Source organism: Narcine bancroftii, chromosome 5, assembly GCF_036971445.1.
Source record: "Narcine bancroftii isolate sNarBan1 chromosome 5, sNarBan1.hap1, whole genome shotgun sequence".
Classification (NCBI taxonomy): domain Eukaryota; kingdom Metazoa; phylum Chordata; class Chondrichthyes; order Torpediniformes; family Narcinidae; genus Narcine; species Narcine bancroftii.
The window spans coordinates 53,748,670-53,767,668 of NC_091473.1; the positions used below are offsets into that span (position 1 = coordinate 53,748,670).

At 44.0% G+C, this 18,999-nt stretch overlaps 1 protein-coding gene across 10 annotated transcripts in view; it reads right to left on the reverse strand.

The window, feature by feature from the left end:
• The window catches only part of astn1 (astrotactin 1), a 2,519,376-nt gene that overhangs the window by 1,580,382 nt on the left and 919,995 nt on the right, over positions 1 to 18,999 (reverse strand). For 8 of the 10 annotated variants that reach the window (XM_069937468.1, XM_069937469.1, XM_069937467.1 and 5 more), the window contains 2 exons: positions 16,623 to 16,772; positions 4,066 to 4,212 (listed from right to left, as the gene is read on the reverse strand). In XM_069937468.1, the coding sequence (XP_069793569.1) occupies positions 4,066 to 4,212; positions 16,623 to 16,772 (297 nt within the window). The remainder of the gene's footprint in view (positions 1 to 4,065; positions 4,213 to 16,622; positions 16,773 to 18,999) is intronic. The other 2 variants (XM_069937475.1, XM_069937466.1) reach the window with 1 other exon arrangement.

The window sequence follows — 18,999 nt, forward strand, 5'->3', positions numbered from 1 at the left end:
TGAGAAATACAATAAACACGAGGTTATGCATGATACAATATAATTGGTTACTCAGGCTATACACCACGCCCCAAAATTTAAATAAATGGGACCCAACAGTATCAGATAGATTTTTTCGCTGTAAGAAGGAAATAGCAACAACAGTACATGCAATTTGGGCATGTGAGAAAGTGGAAAAGTTTTGGGAAGATCTAAATCAGGTATTAAATAAAATAACATACCAGAAAATCCAGAGATCTTTTTTCTAAGTAATATAAGAAGTAAAGAATTTGGCCTCGATTTGGATGAAGCACAAAAACGATTTATTATGATAGCCTTAACTGTAGCAAAAAAATGTATAATGTCAACCTGGAAATCAGAAGAGAGCCTGAGAATACCGCAATGGTACATAGAAATGAATAAATGTATTCTGTTGGAAAAAAATAACATATAATTTAAGAAATAACATCACAGTATTCAAACAAATTTGGGAACCATACATGGAACACAACAGAGAGGTCCAACCGCAGACCTCCACCCCCTAAAATGACAGAATGAGAAGAAGTCGAAATGAACTGACCCAGTGTGTAAAAGTAGATGACACAAGTTTCTTGTTTATTTTCATTGTGTGATGACATTGTTTAATGGGTTTAATGTATCATATAGGTTGAATGTTTAGTGGGTGGAGAGGGGGGGGGGGTTGAAGGAGGGAGAGAAGGGAGGGGGGAAAAGGGGAGAAAATGACACTGTGTATATTCAAGAGGGAAATATTTACGTGTATTTTGGTCAATATGGTTCATAGTGTGAAAAATTAAAAAAAATTAAGAAAGAATGTATTTTGTTACATCATCATTAAAGATAAGAGTGCCTATGTGGCAGCTATACATGCCCAGATGATAATACTTCTACCACCATATTTCACAGATGAGGTGGTACTCTTTGGATCTTGGGCAGTTGCTTTCTCGTCTCTGCACTTTGCTCTTGACATCGCTCTGATACTGGTTAATCTTGACCTCATCTGTCCATAAGACCTTTTTCCAGAATTCTGTAGGCTCTTTTATTTATTTCTTGCCAAACCATAATTTGGCCATCTTGTTTCTTTTGCTAACTACTGGTTTGCATCTTGCAGTGTAGCCTCTGTATTTCTGTTCATGAAGTCTTCTGCGGACAGTAGTCATTGACACATCCACACCTGCCGCCTGAAGAGTGTTTCTCATCTGTCGGACAGGCACTTGGGTTTTTCTTTATTATGATGAACATTCCTTTGCAATCAGCAGTGGCGGTCTTCCTTGGCCTCACAGTCTCTTTGCAATTACTAAGCTCACCAGTACACTCTTCCTTCTTAATGATGTTCCAAAATGTTGATTTTGGCAAAACTAAGGCCTGGGTGATGTCTCTTACTGTTTTATTCTTGTTTTTCAGCCTCACAATGGCTTCTTAATGACTTTCATTGCCACGACTCTGGTCCTCATGTCGAAAAATTTCAATTCCAGACTCCAAAGATGATCAAAAGCTTAGAAACAACCATAGCTCTCTTATACCTGCACCAATGAAGCAATTAAACATTCCTGAGTAATGACAAACACCTGTGAAGCCAAATAACCAAAACATTATGGTGCCCTGAAATGGGGAAACTATGTATAAAAGGTGCTGTAATTTCTACATGGTCAAACCAAAATGTATACAAATATACTTGAATGAAGTATGGAATGTGCATTTTAATTCATGTGAATTGTTTGATTACAAATTTAAAACTGTGGAGCAAAGCGGGAAAATAAAGAAAAAAAGTATATTTGTCCCAATCGCAATACTTCAGCCCTGTAATGACATGTGAAACCAAACCTGAAAATGATGGGAGCCTTCTTAACAGTTATTGGCATTGTGTTTTTTTGTGACAGTCACCAGTAACAATGCTGTCCTTGTGTCATTGACTTACTTCATAAATTGAATCTTAATTCCCTGACAAATTGAAATCTCCAGTTTGGTTCAATTAATTATTACTCCAGAAACACCACATTCATGTACCCCAAGCAATGCACTGAGCAAAGCTGAAAAAAACAAAGGGAGAAATTAGGATTGCATAGGGTTCATTTTCAGAGCTGATGGTGCTACAGTAGTTGAAGGATTTTTTTCCATCTCAATGCACGTTTGAATTTATTGCAAATTCATCATGTGAACTGCATGAAAACCAGTGCAGGGCACGGTGAATGATTTGAGGGATGAGTGAAATGGTCGACTTCTCTGCTATAAATTTCCATGATTCTAAGGCACATCTTTACAACTGAAGTAAAATGCAAGATATATAATGACCAAATGTCAAGACTTGAAATGTGTAGTTATCTCACTGGATTTTATATTTCAAAATCCCACAAGAAAAAAAAGAGTAGAAGTCAACCATCTGGCCCATCGAGCCTGCTCTGCCATGTCCAATCTGACTGAGGATTCAGCTCCAGTTACCCGCCAGTTCTCCGTCACCCCAAATTCCCCTATTCTTCAAAAATACATCTAATGAGGCAGTCTCCATTGCTGCCAAGTGATATTTTAGAACTAAGTTTCACCAGTCCTAGACTTGCAATGGAGAGGAACAAATTGATTTCCACTAAGAATGAGCTGTGGAGGATTTAGCTCTGTGCACACTGAAGCAAAATGCAATCATTATAATTGGGCATAAAGACTGTAAATGAGTCTTTGAAAATATTTGCATTTAATAATGACACACACTCAATATCATGTTAAGATAGGGCAACAATGTGAAGAGTAGCTTGAAATAAATGCTCTGAATAAGAGTGAAAATTAAAATATACTGAAGTGGTAGTCATTTCCTGTGCATTTGTCTTAGCCCCCTCCTCGCTGAGGTACAACAAGAATAGGATTTCTTGTCCTCAGGTATCAACCCATCAGTCTCTATATCCAACATATATCCTCTGTAATTTCTGCCACTAACATGATCTCATCAAAAGACCTATCTTCCCCTCCCCTCCTTATTTTCCATAGGGACAGCTCCCTTTGGGACTCCCTCACCCACTCATCCTTTCCTATGAATCAGCTCCTCAGTACTTACTTTGTGAACACAGGAAATGATACTCATACCTCCTCCCTCATCACCACTCATGGCCCAAGTAGTCCTTCTAAATGAAGCAGCACCTCACTTGTGAATCTGCAGGGGTCATCTACTGCCTCTGGTGCTCCCGTTGTGCCCTCCTCTATATCAGAGAGACAGAACACAGATTGGAAGATAATTTTGTTGAACACCTTCACTCTGCTCGTTGGAGTAAAGGGGATCATCCAGTGGCCAATCATTTCAATTCCGTGCTGCACTCCCACACCTCGTGAAATGCCAAACCGAGACTACCTGCAAGTTTGAAGGACAATACCTGATATTCTGCCTGGGCACTCTTCAGCCTGACAGCATGTGGTGCACAGAGGTAGCACAAACTCAAAAGACTGTACAGAAGGCTTTACTTCAGTAAAAGTCTTAACACGAGTTTAAGCCTTAGTGGCTCCCCGTGTGACTGGCGCAGGAGGGGCCAGCTCAGGTTTATATTCAGGTCGGCTGATTGCCAGAAGGCCTGGTGGAGTCAGCCCCTTAGGTGGTCTTCCTGCAGGTATAGAGATCGTCCCCAGCAATGGGCTGATGGCTGTATCACCACATTCACCCTCTTCTTAAAATTGTCCGGGGGGAGGGTGTAAAACAGTGGCGAGTGGTATTTCCAAATTCAAGTGGTTGGGCAGCCATTAGGCGACCAGTCCTCTAGGACTGTTGCAGGATTAGCTCCTAGTAAAAGGTCAGCAAGGGCGTGGTTGTCTGTGGGCTGGCGTAGCCATGGCAGGCATCAGTGTGGGCAATGTGGCATCTATGTGCATGTATGTCCACTGGGGAGGGAGCGGATGGCCAGGTGGGTGTAGTCCACTAGGAGTGGGGCCCTCTGGAGGGGTGGAGGGAGGAGGTCAGCCCCCAAATCCTGGGTAGACCAAGGGTACTCATGGTGGGGAGGTTGGACCGGGCAATTGTGATGCTGGGGGGTAGAGGCCTCTACTGGTGCCAGATTCCTGGTCGAGATGGTGTCCTCATGGCCACAGGGGTACCTGATATTGGTGTAGTTCTGGTTGGTGTGGAGAAGGAGCACCTGCTCGAACAGCAGGTCGGACTTGTGGACCCGCTCGTGTTTGCAGAGGAGCACCGGTCCCGGAGAAGTGAGCCAAGCTGGGAAGGAGACCCCAGTCGCCGATTTCCTGGGGAACAAGAAAAGGTGCTCATGAGGGGTCTGATTAGTTGCAGTGAACAAAAAGTGACCTAATGTCATGAAGTGCCTTGGGGAGGGCCTCTTGCCAATCAATGAACCAGCCTTTGGATCTCAGGGCCAGGAGGACTGCCTTCCAGATTACCCAGTTTTCATGCTCCTCCTGCCCATTGGCCCTTGGGCTGTAGCTAGTTGTGTGACTAGCCATAATGCCTCATGTTACCAAGTACTGGAGCAGCTCCCTGATCACTGTAGATGAATGCTAAGTATCCGAACATGGTGAAGATCTGCATCAGTGCCCTGATAACGGTGCGGAGGAAGTGTCAGGGCAAGGGATGGCGAAGGGAAAACAGGAGTATTTGTCTACGAATTTGAGGAAGAAAATGTTCTTGTTCGAGGAAGGCAGGGGTCCCTTGAAGTAAATGCTAAGTCATTCGAAGGTCCGAGTGGCCTTGACAACATGGGCCAGTAGCGGGCAGAAGAAGCTCCCCACAGACCCTGCATGATTTGGCGTTGGTCCTGACTTCTTGGACAGTGAAGGGGAGGTTCTGGGACTTGATGAAATGGTACAGGCACGTGACGCCCGGATGATAAAGTGTGTCATGCAGCGCCTATAGTTAGTTGGACTGCACCGCGGCGCAGGTCTGGGATAGGGCTGTACTGGATGTTGGAGCTGAATGTGGCCAGTTCGACTCTCCAGCACAAGATCTTATCATTCTTCAGCGTGGTGCTGAACATGAAAGCCACTGCGTGTTGGTCGGTGAGGAAGGAGAGAGGAAAGGTGGTGGCTTGGGCCAGTGGGTCGACCTTGTCTGAAAAATGTGGGTCCCACTGGGAATAATAGGATAAAATCCCTGCAGAGGGCCTTGAGCGTGTGGGGGAGGGGCAGTTCCATTAGTTGAAGCATGCGTTCTGGGTCGGGACCAATGACACCATGTTCCACGATGTACCCTAGGATGGCAAGATGGGTGGTGCTGAACATGCACTTCTCCTTGTTTTAAGTGAGGTTCAGCACCTCAGCCATGTGGAGAAATTTCTCCAGGTTGGCATCGTGGTTCTTCTGGTCATGGCCGCAGATGGTGACATTGTCAATGACACAAGGACAGCATTGTTACTGGTGACTGTCACAAAAAACACAATTGTCCAGGAAAATCATTCTTAGTCTGTGCCAGTCTACCATGCGATACATCTCCTGCTGAAAAACAGAGACCCTGTGTCTCCAAACGGGTCCCAGCAGAGCTGGTAGAGGCTCCCATCTACCTCAAAGGTAATATATGGTTTATCCCGGGTGTGGATAGGGAGCTGGTGGCAGGCCAACTTTAGCTCAATTGTCAAGAAGACCTTACAGTGGGCTATCTCATTGACCATGTCAGCTATTCAGGGTAGGGGGTAAGCTTCCAGTTGGGTGTGTACTGTTTTATGGTCTGGCTATAAATCGATAACCATCCTCAGTTTGCTACCCCCTTTTACCACTAGGACTTGGGCTCTCCAAGGACCGGTGCTGGGCTCTATGATACCTTCTTCCAGAAGCTTCCACACTTTTGCCTTAATGTAGGCCCTGTTGACCACTCAATAGCACCTGCTCTTGGCAGCTATGGGCTTGCAATCTAACATAAGGTAGATGATTAGGGTGGGAGGGGTTAACCTTAGCGTGAAGAGGCCGCAGGTGGATTAGGGTCAGTCACTAGGCTGTGTGCTGTGGAGTGTGAGCAGGGGTAGGGGCCCACCGAAAGTGAGGGTAAAGCTTTGGAGGTGACACTGGAAGTCTAGCCCGAAGATGACTGGGGCACAGAGCTGGGGCATGACCAGGAGCTTGAACCCTTGGTATGATTGCCCAACCCCACCCCACTGTTAGCTCTACTAAGCAGCACCCAGGGGCCATGATGGAGTTGTCCTGGGCACTGAAGGTAATGGAAAAGTTGGTGGGATCGATTTTGAGTTTTAATGTCCAGGCCACGTTCAGGTGCACAAAGCTCTCAGTACTACAGCTATCGAACAGGCATTTTGTTACCTTCCCATAGACAGTGATGCCCATCATTGAGTGCCTGAGTCCATGGGGAATGTCCCTTTTTAAGGTGGTGGATGCTAGGACCATCTCAGGGTCCAAGTCACTGCTCCTCGATGGATGGGGAGTGGGGTGTATCGGATGGCTGATCGGGTATGCGCCCATGTTGACTACATTGTCTCATCGATGTGTAGCAGCAGTCAAGGGCTGGCTGGCCCAAGATGACAGCACTAAGTGAACGCACATGGCGTCAGCCAACCTGACCAGCAGTGAAGCTGGAGGTGATGTCATTCGAGCGAGCGGAAGTGACGTCTTCGGTGTGGGCAGAAGTCATCCAGAGTAACATGGCAGCGCCCGGATGAGCATACTGTAGTGGTGTGGGTTGGTGGCTAGGCTAGAAGTGATGTCTATCATGAGGGCAGAAGTGGTGGGGTAAGTAATGGTATCGCCTGGTCCTCGCACGTGGTGGTGTTCGGGAGGGCTCCCAGCTGGTTGTGGAGGCCGCAGTGTTCCCGATGAGCCTGGAAAGGCACACCTTGGTGAAGTGGCCTTTCTTCCTGCATTGGGAGAAATGCAAGTTCCTCGCTAGGCAGCCTTTACGGGATCACCTGTGTGACCCACACTGGGATGCAGTACTTTCCGGCAGCTGCGATCATCTCCTCCACGTAGGGCCTTTCGATAACAGCTGGGCTTTGGGGAGTTGGGCATCAAAGACCTCTGCATGATGAGCTGCAGCCTCCAGGGAGTGGACTACCTCCATTGTCCTGTTAAGTGAGGCAATGTTTTCCTCCAGCAGCTTCTGTCGGGCGCTGCTGAAGCACAGACCTCGCACGCAGGTGTCCCAGATCAGTCGGTCCACTTCTCCTTCTGTCACCCCGGTCTCAGCCAGGCACGGGCAGGCTAGCTCACACAGGGCCCCCAGATAGGCATCTGCCATCTCACCTGGCCGTTGGGACCTGATGCTGCTGAGCAGGTTCCGGCCATAGACCATGTTTGTCGAAGGCTTGTGCATGCTTTCCAGGATGGCCATTGCAGGTTCATAGTCCATGCAGTCCTTGATGGCCTGGAAAGCTCGTGGGCCCAGCTTGGTGCGGAGCACCACGAGTCATTTTTGGTTGGTGTTGAGCACCTCAGCCTGTGTTAGAATGATCGCCTCAATTGCGTGCTTCCAGATCTCGAAGCATGCCTGGGCATCGGGGTGTTGGGGGTCGATCTCTAGGCTCCTGATCGACAGAAACTTTTCTGTGGTCTCTCTTTAAAATTTTTACTGGAATAAATTGTGGTGCACTGAGGTAACAGCAAGCAAGCATAAAACTCAAAAAAATGGTACAACGGACTTTAATCCAGTAAAGGTCTGAACACCAGTTCAAGCCTTGGTGGCCCCCGTGTGACTGGCTCAGGAGGGGCTGGTTCAGGTTTATATTCAGGTCGGTTGATTGACAGCCGGCCAGGTGGAATCAACCTCTTAGGTGGTCTTCCTGCAGGTACTGACATCATCACCCCCTGCAGTAGACTGGTGGTCATATCACCACACAGCATTAACATTGACTTATTTCCATTCAACATTTCCCACATCTTTCACTTTCCCAATCACTTCCCAAGTTACCTCTTCCCTTTATTAGCTTTGTTTCTCTCCTATCCTCCCACCTATATCCACCAATGACCTCTTCTTACCTGTCAGCCTGAGCTCCCCTCCTGCCCTTCCTCCCTCACCCCATCTTTTTATTTAGGCACCTGTCTATTTTTTTTGATGGCTTACACTTTGCTGAAGGGCTCAAGCGCTAAATATTGGCTATTGTTTACTTCCTGGAGATGCTGTGTGACCAACTGAATTTCTCCAGCACTTTAATGTATTGCACTATAACCCCAGAGCCTGCAGATCACCCTGTTTAACATGATTAAGGCCAAGTGGTCCAAGCAGGCTATTTATTGGTCATGGGGTAAAGAAATTTCGATGCTTGGAGCAGGGCAGATAAATTAGGCACCTCAAAAGGTGTGGAAGAATGGATTATTATCAGAAACACCCCTATCCAAGAGATACAAGGAGCCACATTCATATATTGAGCATAAATTTGTATGGAGGCTCGTGTTTTCAAAGACAGGCTGCCTGTCATATGCTACATGATAGATTTCCATTTGTGTGACTATGACTGGATTACAGATTTGAGGTTGCTTTGAGAATCGCCTCTGGGAAGGTTAGAATAGCTTCTGGCGCACCACGAGCCATTTCTGTAGAGATTGCATGCCCCATCACCTGGAATGATCAGGCTTGCAGGCAGAAAAATCTTTGAGTATCTTATTTACAACACGGTAGTAGCCGATTTCACCATCAAGTCCTGAACAACCAATTAACCTATAACCTTGTACATTTTGAAGGGAGCGAGGCAACAGAGGAAAATCCACGCAGGTTATGGAGAGAACGTACAAACTTTATAAAACTTGGGTCGCTGGTGCTGTAATAGCATCGTGCTGACCACTCTACTGTGCCCTCCCACCAGTTTAGGCAGGCCTCAGTTGCTGGAAGTACATTTCAGGTCACTGATATTTCATTAAAAATCGGAAAAAAAAGTCATCAATCTAATTAGTGCCTTCATTTCACTCATCATTGAAACTCTAGCAGGTTTTATTTTACATCAGATCGTGCGCGTGTGTGAGATCAAAAGTTCAAATTTATTGTCAGAGTATATACATGACCACTAAGAACTTTGAAATTATTTTTTCTACAGCTAACTGTAAACTGTATTCATCAGGAACAGTAACAAATTAATGTGCAATTGCACATGCAGGTACAAACATACAGTCATAAATAACAACCATGGAAGTCCTTAAACATTTAGGAGTCTGATGGTAGAGGAGTAGCAAGTGTTCCTGAACCTTGTTGTACATGTCTTGTGGCACTTTGCCCTCTTTCCTGATGGTAGTAGTGAGAACAGAGCATGTCCTGGGTGTGTGGATCCTTTATAATTGAAGCTGCTCTCTGACAACAATGATCCATACTTTTGATGGTGGGGGTGTTTGGCCCATGATGTACTGGGATGAGTCCACTACCTTGCACAGGACTTTCAGCTCAGGGGTATTGGTGCCCCCATATCAGGCTGTGATGCAGCCAATCGGCACACTTTTCATCACACATTTATAGAATTTTGCCAAGGTATCCAAAGTCATATTGAACCTCCAAAAATTCCTGAGGAGGTAGAGGCGCTCTCATGCTTTCAATGCAATAACATTTATGATGCATACAGGAGAGGTCATCCAAATTTCTAATTACTAACCCTCTCCACCTCTGATCCCCTGATGATTACTTGATATCTCTGGCTTTCCTTTCTGACAATCAGTTCCCTGGTCTTGTTCACATTGTGTTAGGGGTATTGTTAACGCAAGCCAAGTTTTCAATTTCCCTCCTGCTGGCTCCTTTTATACAGCCCACCACTGTGGTATCATCAGTAAACATTTTCATGGAGATGTTCTGCTTAGCCGTACAGTTATAAGTATCAAATGAGAAGAGCAGGGATTAAGTTCACATCCCTGTGGTGTTCCAGTGCTAATAGAGATTGTGGAGATGTGTTAGCCAATCTGAACTGAATTGGGTCCAGAGGTGAGGAAATCCAAGATCCAAAGCACTGGTCAGGAACAGGCTACAGAATTTATAAACTCTGCCAGTGCCATCATGGGCATTAGTTTTCTCTCCATTAATGACATATTTAGAGGCCATGCCTCATAAATATCTCTCATCAAGGACCCCCACCATCCATCCTGTTAGGTTTAGGAGCCTGAAGACACATACTCAATGTTGCAAAAACAGCTTCTTCCCTTCCGCCATGAGATTTCAGAATGGACAATGAACCCATGTTCACGATCTTTTTCTTTTATTCTTCTAGTTACTTAATTTTTAAAAATAATTTATGGTAATTTTGCACCTTGTTCTGACCATACTGCAGCCACAGAACAACAATTTTTGTGACAAGGTTCATGACAATAAACTGGATTCTGATTTAATTGCACAATCGAGGCCCAGGTCTTGGAGTTTACTGAGGGGATGAAGGTATTGAATGTCAAGCTGTAATTAATAAAGAGCCCCTGATTTATGACTGTGTTCCATCCTGACTGACCTGTTGTATCTCAGAATGGATGCAAGCCAGAAGTATGTTAGTATGTAGAAGTCCTAAATTGGTTGATTACATTCATTTTCAATTCCAAATCAAGCGTCAGCAGGAGATCTATCAGCATGGAATGAGTTTTTACTCTTGTTCGTCATCTTCTTTGGCAAGCTTACTGCGCTTATGTCACACATGCATGTACACGTGCACCTTTTTTTTGGACATATGCACGGATAGTTGTAAGCCACATAGGTCATAAGTTGGGGAAAACCTGTACATTCATCTTTGCTATCCAGATGTTCCAGGGTATTGTGAAAAGCTAATGACACATCATCTGTTCTGACCAGCCACAACTCTGTCCATTAATACAGGTTTTGAACAAAGAACAGTAAATCACAGTACAGGCAATTCAGCCTATGATGTTATACTGAACTTCGCAAACCTACTCCACAACAATCTACTCCTTTCTTACCTCACACATATAACCTTCTATTTTTCTTACATCTATGTGCCAATACATAGAACACTACAACACAGTACAGGCCCTTCAGCCCTCAATATTGTTCCAATCCATGTATTCCTTAAAAAAAAGTAATAAACCCATCCTACCCTGTAACTCTCTATTTCTCTTCCATTCATGTGCCTGTTTAAGAGTCTCCTAAATGCTCCTAATGCTTCAGCCCCCACCACCATCCCTGGGAAGGAATTCCAGGCACCCACAACTCTACATAATTTTTTTTTTACCCCTGATATCTTTCCTAAACTTCATTCCCTTCACTTTGTACACATCCTCTCGTGTTTACTTTTCCTACCCTGGGAAACAGGTGCTGGCTGTGCACCCTATCTATACTCTTATAACCTTGTAGACCTCTATCAAGTCTCCTCTCATCCTTCTTTGCTCCAAAGAGAAAAGTCTCAGTTCTGCTAACTTTGGCTCAAGTCTTTTGAGTCTTTTCCAATCTAGGCAACAACGTGGTAAATCTTCTCTGCACCCTCTCCATAGCTTCCACATCCTTCCTATAATGAGGTGTCCAGAACTGAACACAATACTCCAAGTATGGTCTTACCAGAGCTTTGTGAGTGGCAACATGATCTCTCTACTCCTGAATTCAATCCTCCTAATAAGGAATCCCAGTATCCCATAGACCTTCTTAACCATCTTATCAAACTGTGTGTCAACCTTGAGGGATATATGGATTTGAACTCCAAAGTCCCTCTGTTCATCCACACTCTTACGTAAACAACCATTAACAGTGTAGTCGGCCTTCTGGTTGAGACTTTTAAATATCCCCATTGTACCAGCCTCCACCACCACTACTGGCAATACAGTCCAGGATAGCATTGATTATTTATTTATAAATTGTCATTTTTGCCATGAATTATTGCAACTGTGTGATAAATTGCATTCTGGCATTCTCAGAATTTGGATTGAATATGACACTTTCTCCCTGCTCACCTGCCCGAGCTGTACTCTCTCCCCATTTGCCTACCCAAGCCGTGCTCTCTCCCCACTTGGGGAGCCCAAGTTCCCCACTCCTGCCGGGAGTGTGAGGTCTCACCTTACATGTAAGTGGTAGGAGATTGCACAGGGATTGTCCTCCAGCAGAATTTCAGCGACCATGTTTTGTCTCTGCTGGTCCAGTCCCACCCCTCCTACATCAGGGACACTTCACACACCCTGCATCACTTTAACAACTTCCAGTTCCTTGAACTTGAATGCCTCATCTTTAACATGGACATCCAATTCCTATACAGCTTCATTCCCCATACCAAAGGCCTCAAAACACTTTTCTTTCTTTCTGAACAAAAGACCCAACCAATTCCCCTCCACCAGCACAACTACATCCAGTTGTGATCTCCTTTACATTGAAGATACTGGGTGCTGACTGGGAGATTCCTTTGCTGTGCACCACAGCTCTGTTCACCAAAGGTCTCTCAGGGGCCACCCATTTTAATTCCCCATCCCATTCCCTTGCATGTCTGTCCATGATCTCATGTACTGGCAGATTGAGACCACCGCAAACTGGAGGAACAACATTTTTCAACTGGGTACCCTCCAACCAGATGGCATTAATATTGACTTCTATGGCTTCTTCCCCCATCGCATTTCCCCAGCTCTGCCTCTCTCAATTTTCCCTGTCTCCTTTCAAAAATAAAATCAATTCTCACCTCTCCCCTTATATCTAATTAATATCTGGACTCATCCCCAAGTCAGCATTCTCTGAATTCTAAGGTTTCCTTTTTCTTTGATCATTTTGCTTATTCCTTGAAGAAGGGCTCAGGCCCAAAACATCAGCAATATACCTTTGCCTCTTCAGGATGTTGAAAGCATGGCGGAGTTCCTCCAGCATTTTGATGTGTTTTTACCACAATTACAACACCTGTAGACACTCGTGTTTCAACATTTCTACATCTACTCTGTCCATGCTTCTCAATGTTTCAAAATGTTTTACTGAGATCCCTCCTCATTCACCAAAATTCCAACAAATATAGGCCCAGATGTCAAATGCTCTTCACCCTTTCATTCCTGGAGTCATTCAAGAGAATCCTTGCCAAAGTCAGCTCATCTTTTCTTAAATGAGGAGACCAAAACTGTTCACAATACTCCAAGTGAGGACTCCTCAGTACCTTATGAAGCTTCAACATCACATCCCTGCTCTTGTACTTGATTTGTCTCAAAATGGGTGCTAACATTGCCTTCTTCACCACTGCCTCAATCTTCAAATTTACCTTCAGGCTATCTTTCACGAAGACTGCTAGGTCCATTTTCAACTGGGTATTTTCAATTTTCTCCCCATTTAAAAAATAGTCTGTCTATTTATTATTTCTACCAATGGGCATGATCGTACACTTTCCGACATTATATTTCATTTGCCACTTCTTTGCCCATTCTCCTAATCTGTCTATGTCCTTCTACAGGTTCTGCACTTCCTCTACCTTTGTATGATCCATGAACTTGGCCACAAAGTCATTCATCCCATAATCCAAATCATAATATACAACATAAAAAGAGGCCCTAACACTGAGTGGAACACCACTTGCAACTGGCAGCCATTCAGAATATGATTCTTGTATTCTAACTCTCTGCTTCCTGCCAATCACCCAATGCTCTACCCATATAAGTATGCTTCCTGTTATACCATGGACTCTTTCTTATCTTATTAAGTAGCCTCATCTGTGGCCCCTTGCCAAATGCCTTCTGAAAATCCAAAAGCAAAATATCCCTTATCCAGCCTGCTTGTCACTTTCTCAATGAACTCCAATAGATTTGTCATCCAAGATTTTCCTTATAGGAAACAACGCTGGCATTGGCCTATCCTGTCGTGGGCCTCCAAGTTCTCCATAACCTCATCCTTTATAATCGACTCCAACATCTTCCCAGCCACTGACGTCAGGCTAACCAGCCTATAATTTCCTTTCTGCTCCCACCCTCCCTTCTTCAATAGTGGAATGACATTTGCAATTTTCCAGTCCACCCAGACCATGCCAGAATCTATCCTGAGAGCACGAGATGAAGATGGAAGAATAGAGAAAAATAATTCATACAGCAGACAGAATGGGAAGAGGTGTAGTCAAGGTAACTATGGGAGGTGGTGGGTTTTTGAAAATGTCTGCAGAGTGTTTGTCTCCTATGGTGAAGATAGAAAGATGAATGTTGCTGGAGAGGGACCAAGTGGATTTGAGATTGGCATGAAAGTTAGCAGCAAAGTGAATAAAGTTGACCAGCTTATCATGGATGCAGGAGGCAGCACCAATGTAGTCAATTATTACATTTCTGTGAAACTTTTAATTTATTATCAATGACAGATGCCAAATCATGCATTTCTGGTGGTGGGAATTATGCAAAATTATGACACAGTACTGAGGCATGAAAAATAGAAGATTCCAGTTAATAAATAAAAGTCTGCTGGGGCTGAACCTATTCCCAGAGAAGGAATAAGAAACTGAAATTAACAGAAAAATCTACCTCATACATGTTAACTGCTGGGAAAAAAAAACTCAAAGTTGATTTAAAGACATATTTTGTCATTATAAAGCAAACATACATGGAGGTGATTAGGCAAGGAAACATTACTCTTAAATGATCACAAATTACCTTTCATGGTAGAGCTGACATTTAATGAATCTTTTTAAAAAAAGAATATCCTGTAGTGTGTTGTGCGCAAGTGCAGCAAGAAGAACTGAGACAGCAGGCTGTAAGCTCATTTTGCACAACTGATTTACTTCAACTTGGTGCTCCAGTCTTTAAGGTTGTCTGGACCTCACCCCTCATGTCCCGGAACTTGTGTCACACTGACGTAAGCGCATAAGCGCTCTTCTGGTCTGCACAAGAAAAGAAGGAACCACGAAACCATCTTTGCCACAGCTACCCCACTAACTGCACCTGACAAGCGAGGCCGGTTTGCCGCTGCAATTATGTGTGCCGCTACAAATCCTCCTTATGCCTGCTCGCTGCAAAAATTCTTTCCCATTCTCCATTGCACGTGTTCTGATGCAATTTTCTACCCAAATCTTCTCTTCTTTCTTCCATTTACCTCAACTGAAGGTTTCCTTGCACAGATGTTGGGGGTCTCAACTTGACTTGTTCCATTTCACTACATTTTGCTCCCTTCCAAATTCATGGGAGCTTTCTCCTTACTTTCTCTCTCCCCTGCCTCCATGTTCAGTGGATTATCCCTACCATTCCCATGCACCACTAGCATGCCAGCACCACAACCAACCAACTCTCTCCAGCCCTTTTATCTCTGTGATCACTTTGCATTGGTTGCAGAGTTACCTCCAGAAACACTCCCATTCCCATTCATTCCTTTTCTTATATATTCTCTCTAGTCTTCCAGGGAACTGGCCTAAAACATTGGTCTGCAATTTGCACTCAGTGATGAACTGCCCCTTATCAAAACGCCGAGGGAAGACCACACTTACTTTACGAGAATCAAGCAAAAGCATAAGGATTTGAATCCGGCACTCTGTAAGGAGTTGGTATGCTCTCTCCAAGACCACATGGGTTTCCTCTGCATCCAACCCATGTTTCAAGCATGGACAGTTAGTAGGGTAATTGGTGGCAAAAGTGTATTTAGGTAGCACGGGTTCATGGGCCAGAGGGCCTGTTACCGTGCTGTATCCCTAATTTTTTTTTAAATTGAAAAGGCAACTGCAGGTGGCTCTGTTTTCAAGAGACACCTTCCTCTGGAGCGCAACCTTCCACGTGCATGCCCCCATCTGGAATATAACCTGTTTACAGAAGTGGGACTGACAGTTCCCCTGTAAATCTGAGCCATTACCCATGTGGCTATCTTCATGAAAGATGCCTGACTTCTTCTATATTTACAGAATTTTCATTTTAAAAAAAGTTAATGCACATTATTTGCTTGTACTTTTCTTCAGGCATCATCAAGCAACAGAAGGGAGTCCAAGAACATGGACTGTAACCTCTCGGCTGACTGACATTCAGTGACTGCAATTAATATATAAATGACATGTGAGCCTGATCTTTTCCTTAAGGGATGAGTGAAAAAAGATAGGCATCTGAATTAAAGCCTGGGGAAGGTACAGACCAAAAGATAAAAGGTGTTAATTGCATATGAAAAGTGGAAAGGTGAGAAATGATCACAACTCATACCCACCATTCTCACTGTTTGGTCCATTCAGTCAATGTGTTGGGGTGATGAGGTAAATGGCATGGGATCATTAAAACAGCTAAGAGGATCACTGGGGTCTCTATAGGTAACATTTATTGGGAGTATTGTCTTAAGATGGCTCAAGGAATTATAGAAATCCCTTTCCATCCAGTACACTATATCTTCAATTCACTACCATCAAGAAGCAGGTAACCATCAAAATCAGGACTGTCAGGCTGGGAATAGCTTCTTCCCTCAGACTGTAAGACTGATGAATAGTATCCTGCCACCACATAAATCATCCCAAATATTAATATTATTTTTTTTGTGATCCTTATTTACTGTGTGTTATGAACTTTTTTGTATGCATCATGGTCTGGAGAGACATTCTTTTGCCAGATTGTATATGTACATGAACTTGATACTGTTCAATTGTTACTGGAAGAGTTAGGACAGTGGGTACTGACCCTTAATTAACCTTCAAATCAAGTAAACCAAATACAATTATATTCTGTTTTGAACTACATTTTGGGTAACAGAGCATTGCATGGTTTTAAATTGTTCTATTTCATTTCATATTTGCATTATTTTTGAGACAATTTGTGCAATGTTGAAAGCTCTAGAGGAAACAGAAATATTTTTCTTTCAAAGCAAATATCCATAAGCACCCTAAATAACTGACCTCTGGATTTGCTTGTAAACCGTTTCCGTTGTCCTCCGGAGGCACTGCGTGGGAGGAGAGCTGTCTGCTGGTGGCTGATGTCCACAGGGCTGGTGGCCAGGAAGTTCTCTTTGTACTTATTCATGAGCGAAAGCTTGGTAGTATCGCTTCCTGTTGGGGTAAAAAAAAATAAACACATCAAATCTATCACAGTTTGAATCTGTTCTTTCCATCACAGCAACAGGTTTGGCATCTGCCTCACTCTGCAATTACTTAATAAACTTATTCTCAGGCAAATTACATGCTGTGAAATCTAATCTCATGGTCTTTGGGAATGCTTGAGCCAACAAGGATTCATGATGTTATTGAAAAGCTAAAATGTGCAGTCTGGAAAAAGGACAGGACATATTGGAAAGACTCATCATCTGTGGAGACAGAAACCAAGTTTATGTTTCAGATCAATGAGATTTTAATCATTTCTGAATTTTTCCAGCCTTGTTGAAACTTCAACCTGAAATAATGACCGTCTCTTTTTCCACAGATGAGTGTTTCCACCATTTTCTGTGTTTGTGCTAATGCAAATGTTGAGCTCTTAAACCAGAACGTAGGAATAAAATTTGCATACTCTGCACTGAAAATTCAGGAACAGAAGTATAATGTTGGTTACTCATAGAGGAACCCATGAAGTTAACACGCTGGGGCATCCATCAAATACTCATTACAAAAACATGCACTTGTACTTGGATTTGTTGGTATACAAATTCAATTGGTTAAGTGTCCCAGGATTATTAAGTGGAAAGATTTAGATGATTGATTAGAAATGATGAAATCTCAGAGAGAACAGTTGGTAAGAAGATGCTTCCTTAAGTTTAGGAATGTTGAACCAAGTAAAATTGCCTCAGTCTTGAATGGCTAACAATTCATCCTAAGATGAGTCTCAAAAAAAAATTAGACTTTCAGGATGAAGAAATTGAAAGGTTTTAGGGATGTTCTGTCAAAATCTGGGATTAACCATGCTTCTAATGTGGTTGAACCAAATCAGTTACAGTGTGAATTTGTTCTTCCCATTTCAAAGGATCAGATCTCAAAAGTTTCTCATCCCTATTTTACCCTGCAATTACTCCCAGAGTTTAAAAACGATTTATCAGAGAAATTCTACAAGTATTCTCCCTTTTCAATTTTTTTATTGGTTTTTATAATAAGTATAGTACAATGAAGAAAATGGAATGAAACTGAAGATACAATATCACATATGTGTGCATGAGATATATATCCATCTATATATCAAGATAAAATGTTAAACAGTATAAACTTGGTTCCCTCTCCATTGCACTGGGTGAAGAAAAAAGACAACAAAAAAACATATTTATATATATATTTTAAGGTTTTTTTGGTTAGTTTTTTTTAATAGAGTAGGTTAGGTGGTTTTTATGTGTGTGTATACACACACACAGTGTTTGGATCGGGGATGCATCCAGGTGGTCTTAAGGCTGTCCCTCTGCTGAAAAAGGGTGTTTGTAATGACAAGCCGCTGTTCTGCGCAGAGCTCCAACAGGAGGCGCCCATTGTCGTTGCACTTGCCGACGCCATGCTTGCCCAGGATTCCTGGCCAGGTTTCTGAGTCTTTGCCGACACGAGCGTTGAAGTCGCCCAGGATGACAACCTTGTCGGCTGTAGGGGTACGTTGGATGAGGTTGCGCAGGTCGGTGTAGAACTTGTTCTTTTCTGCTGGTTCCGCCTGGAGGGTTGGAGCATAGACACTGATGAGGGTGATGTGACGCTTGTTTTGAAGTGGGAGTCGCATGGACATGATTCGGTCCGAGAGGCCTGTCGGAAGGTTTTCGAGTTTGGAGGCAATGAAGCTCTTGACCATGAAGCCTACACCAGATAGGCGTCGTTCATCCGAAGGCTTGCCAGACCAGTAGAGTGTGTAGCCCGCGCCGCGTTCTTGGAAGCTGCCTACATCTGCCAGGCGGACTTCACTGAGAGCGGCTATGTCGATGTCAAGTCTGAGGAGTTCATGTGCAATGAGGGCAGACCGACGTTCAGGTCGATGGCTGTCAGTCTTATCTAGCATGGTTCTGATGTTCCAGCATGCTAGCTTGAGTTTGTGAGCATCTTTTGAGGGGGAGGACGTGGAGGGGGAGGACGTGGAGGGGGAGGACGTGGAGGGGGAGGACGTGGAGGGGGAGGACGTGGAGGGGGAGGACGTGGAGGGGGAGGACGTGGACCTGTCCTCGGGCCTGCGCAAAGGAGCTTTTAGGTGGAGTGCAGTGCGCGCAGTACTGGCCCCACCCTTTACACCCATGGTTCGTGTGCCGTGGCCAAGCAAGCTGGGACGTGGCAGCGAGGTCCTTGGGTCGTAGGTTTTATATCGGAGTGGCCTTCTCCTATGCAG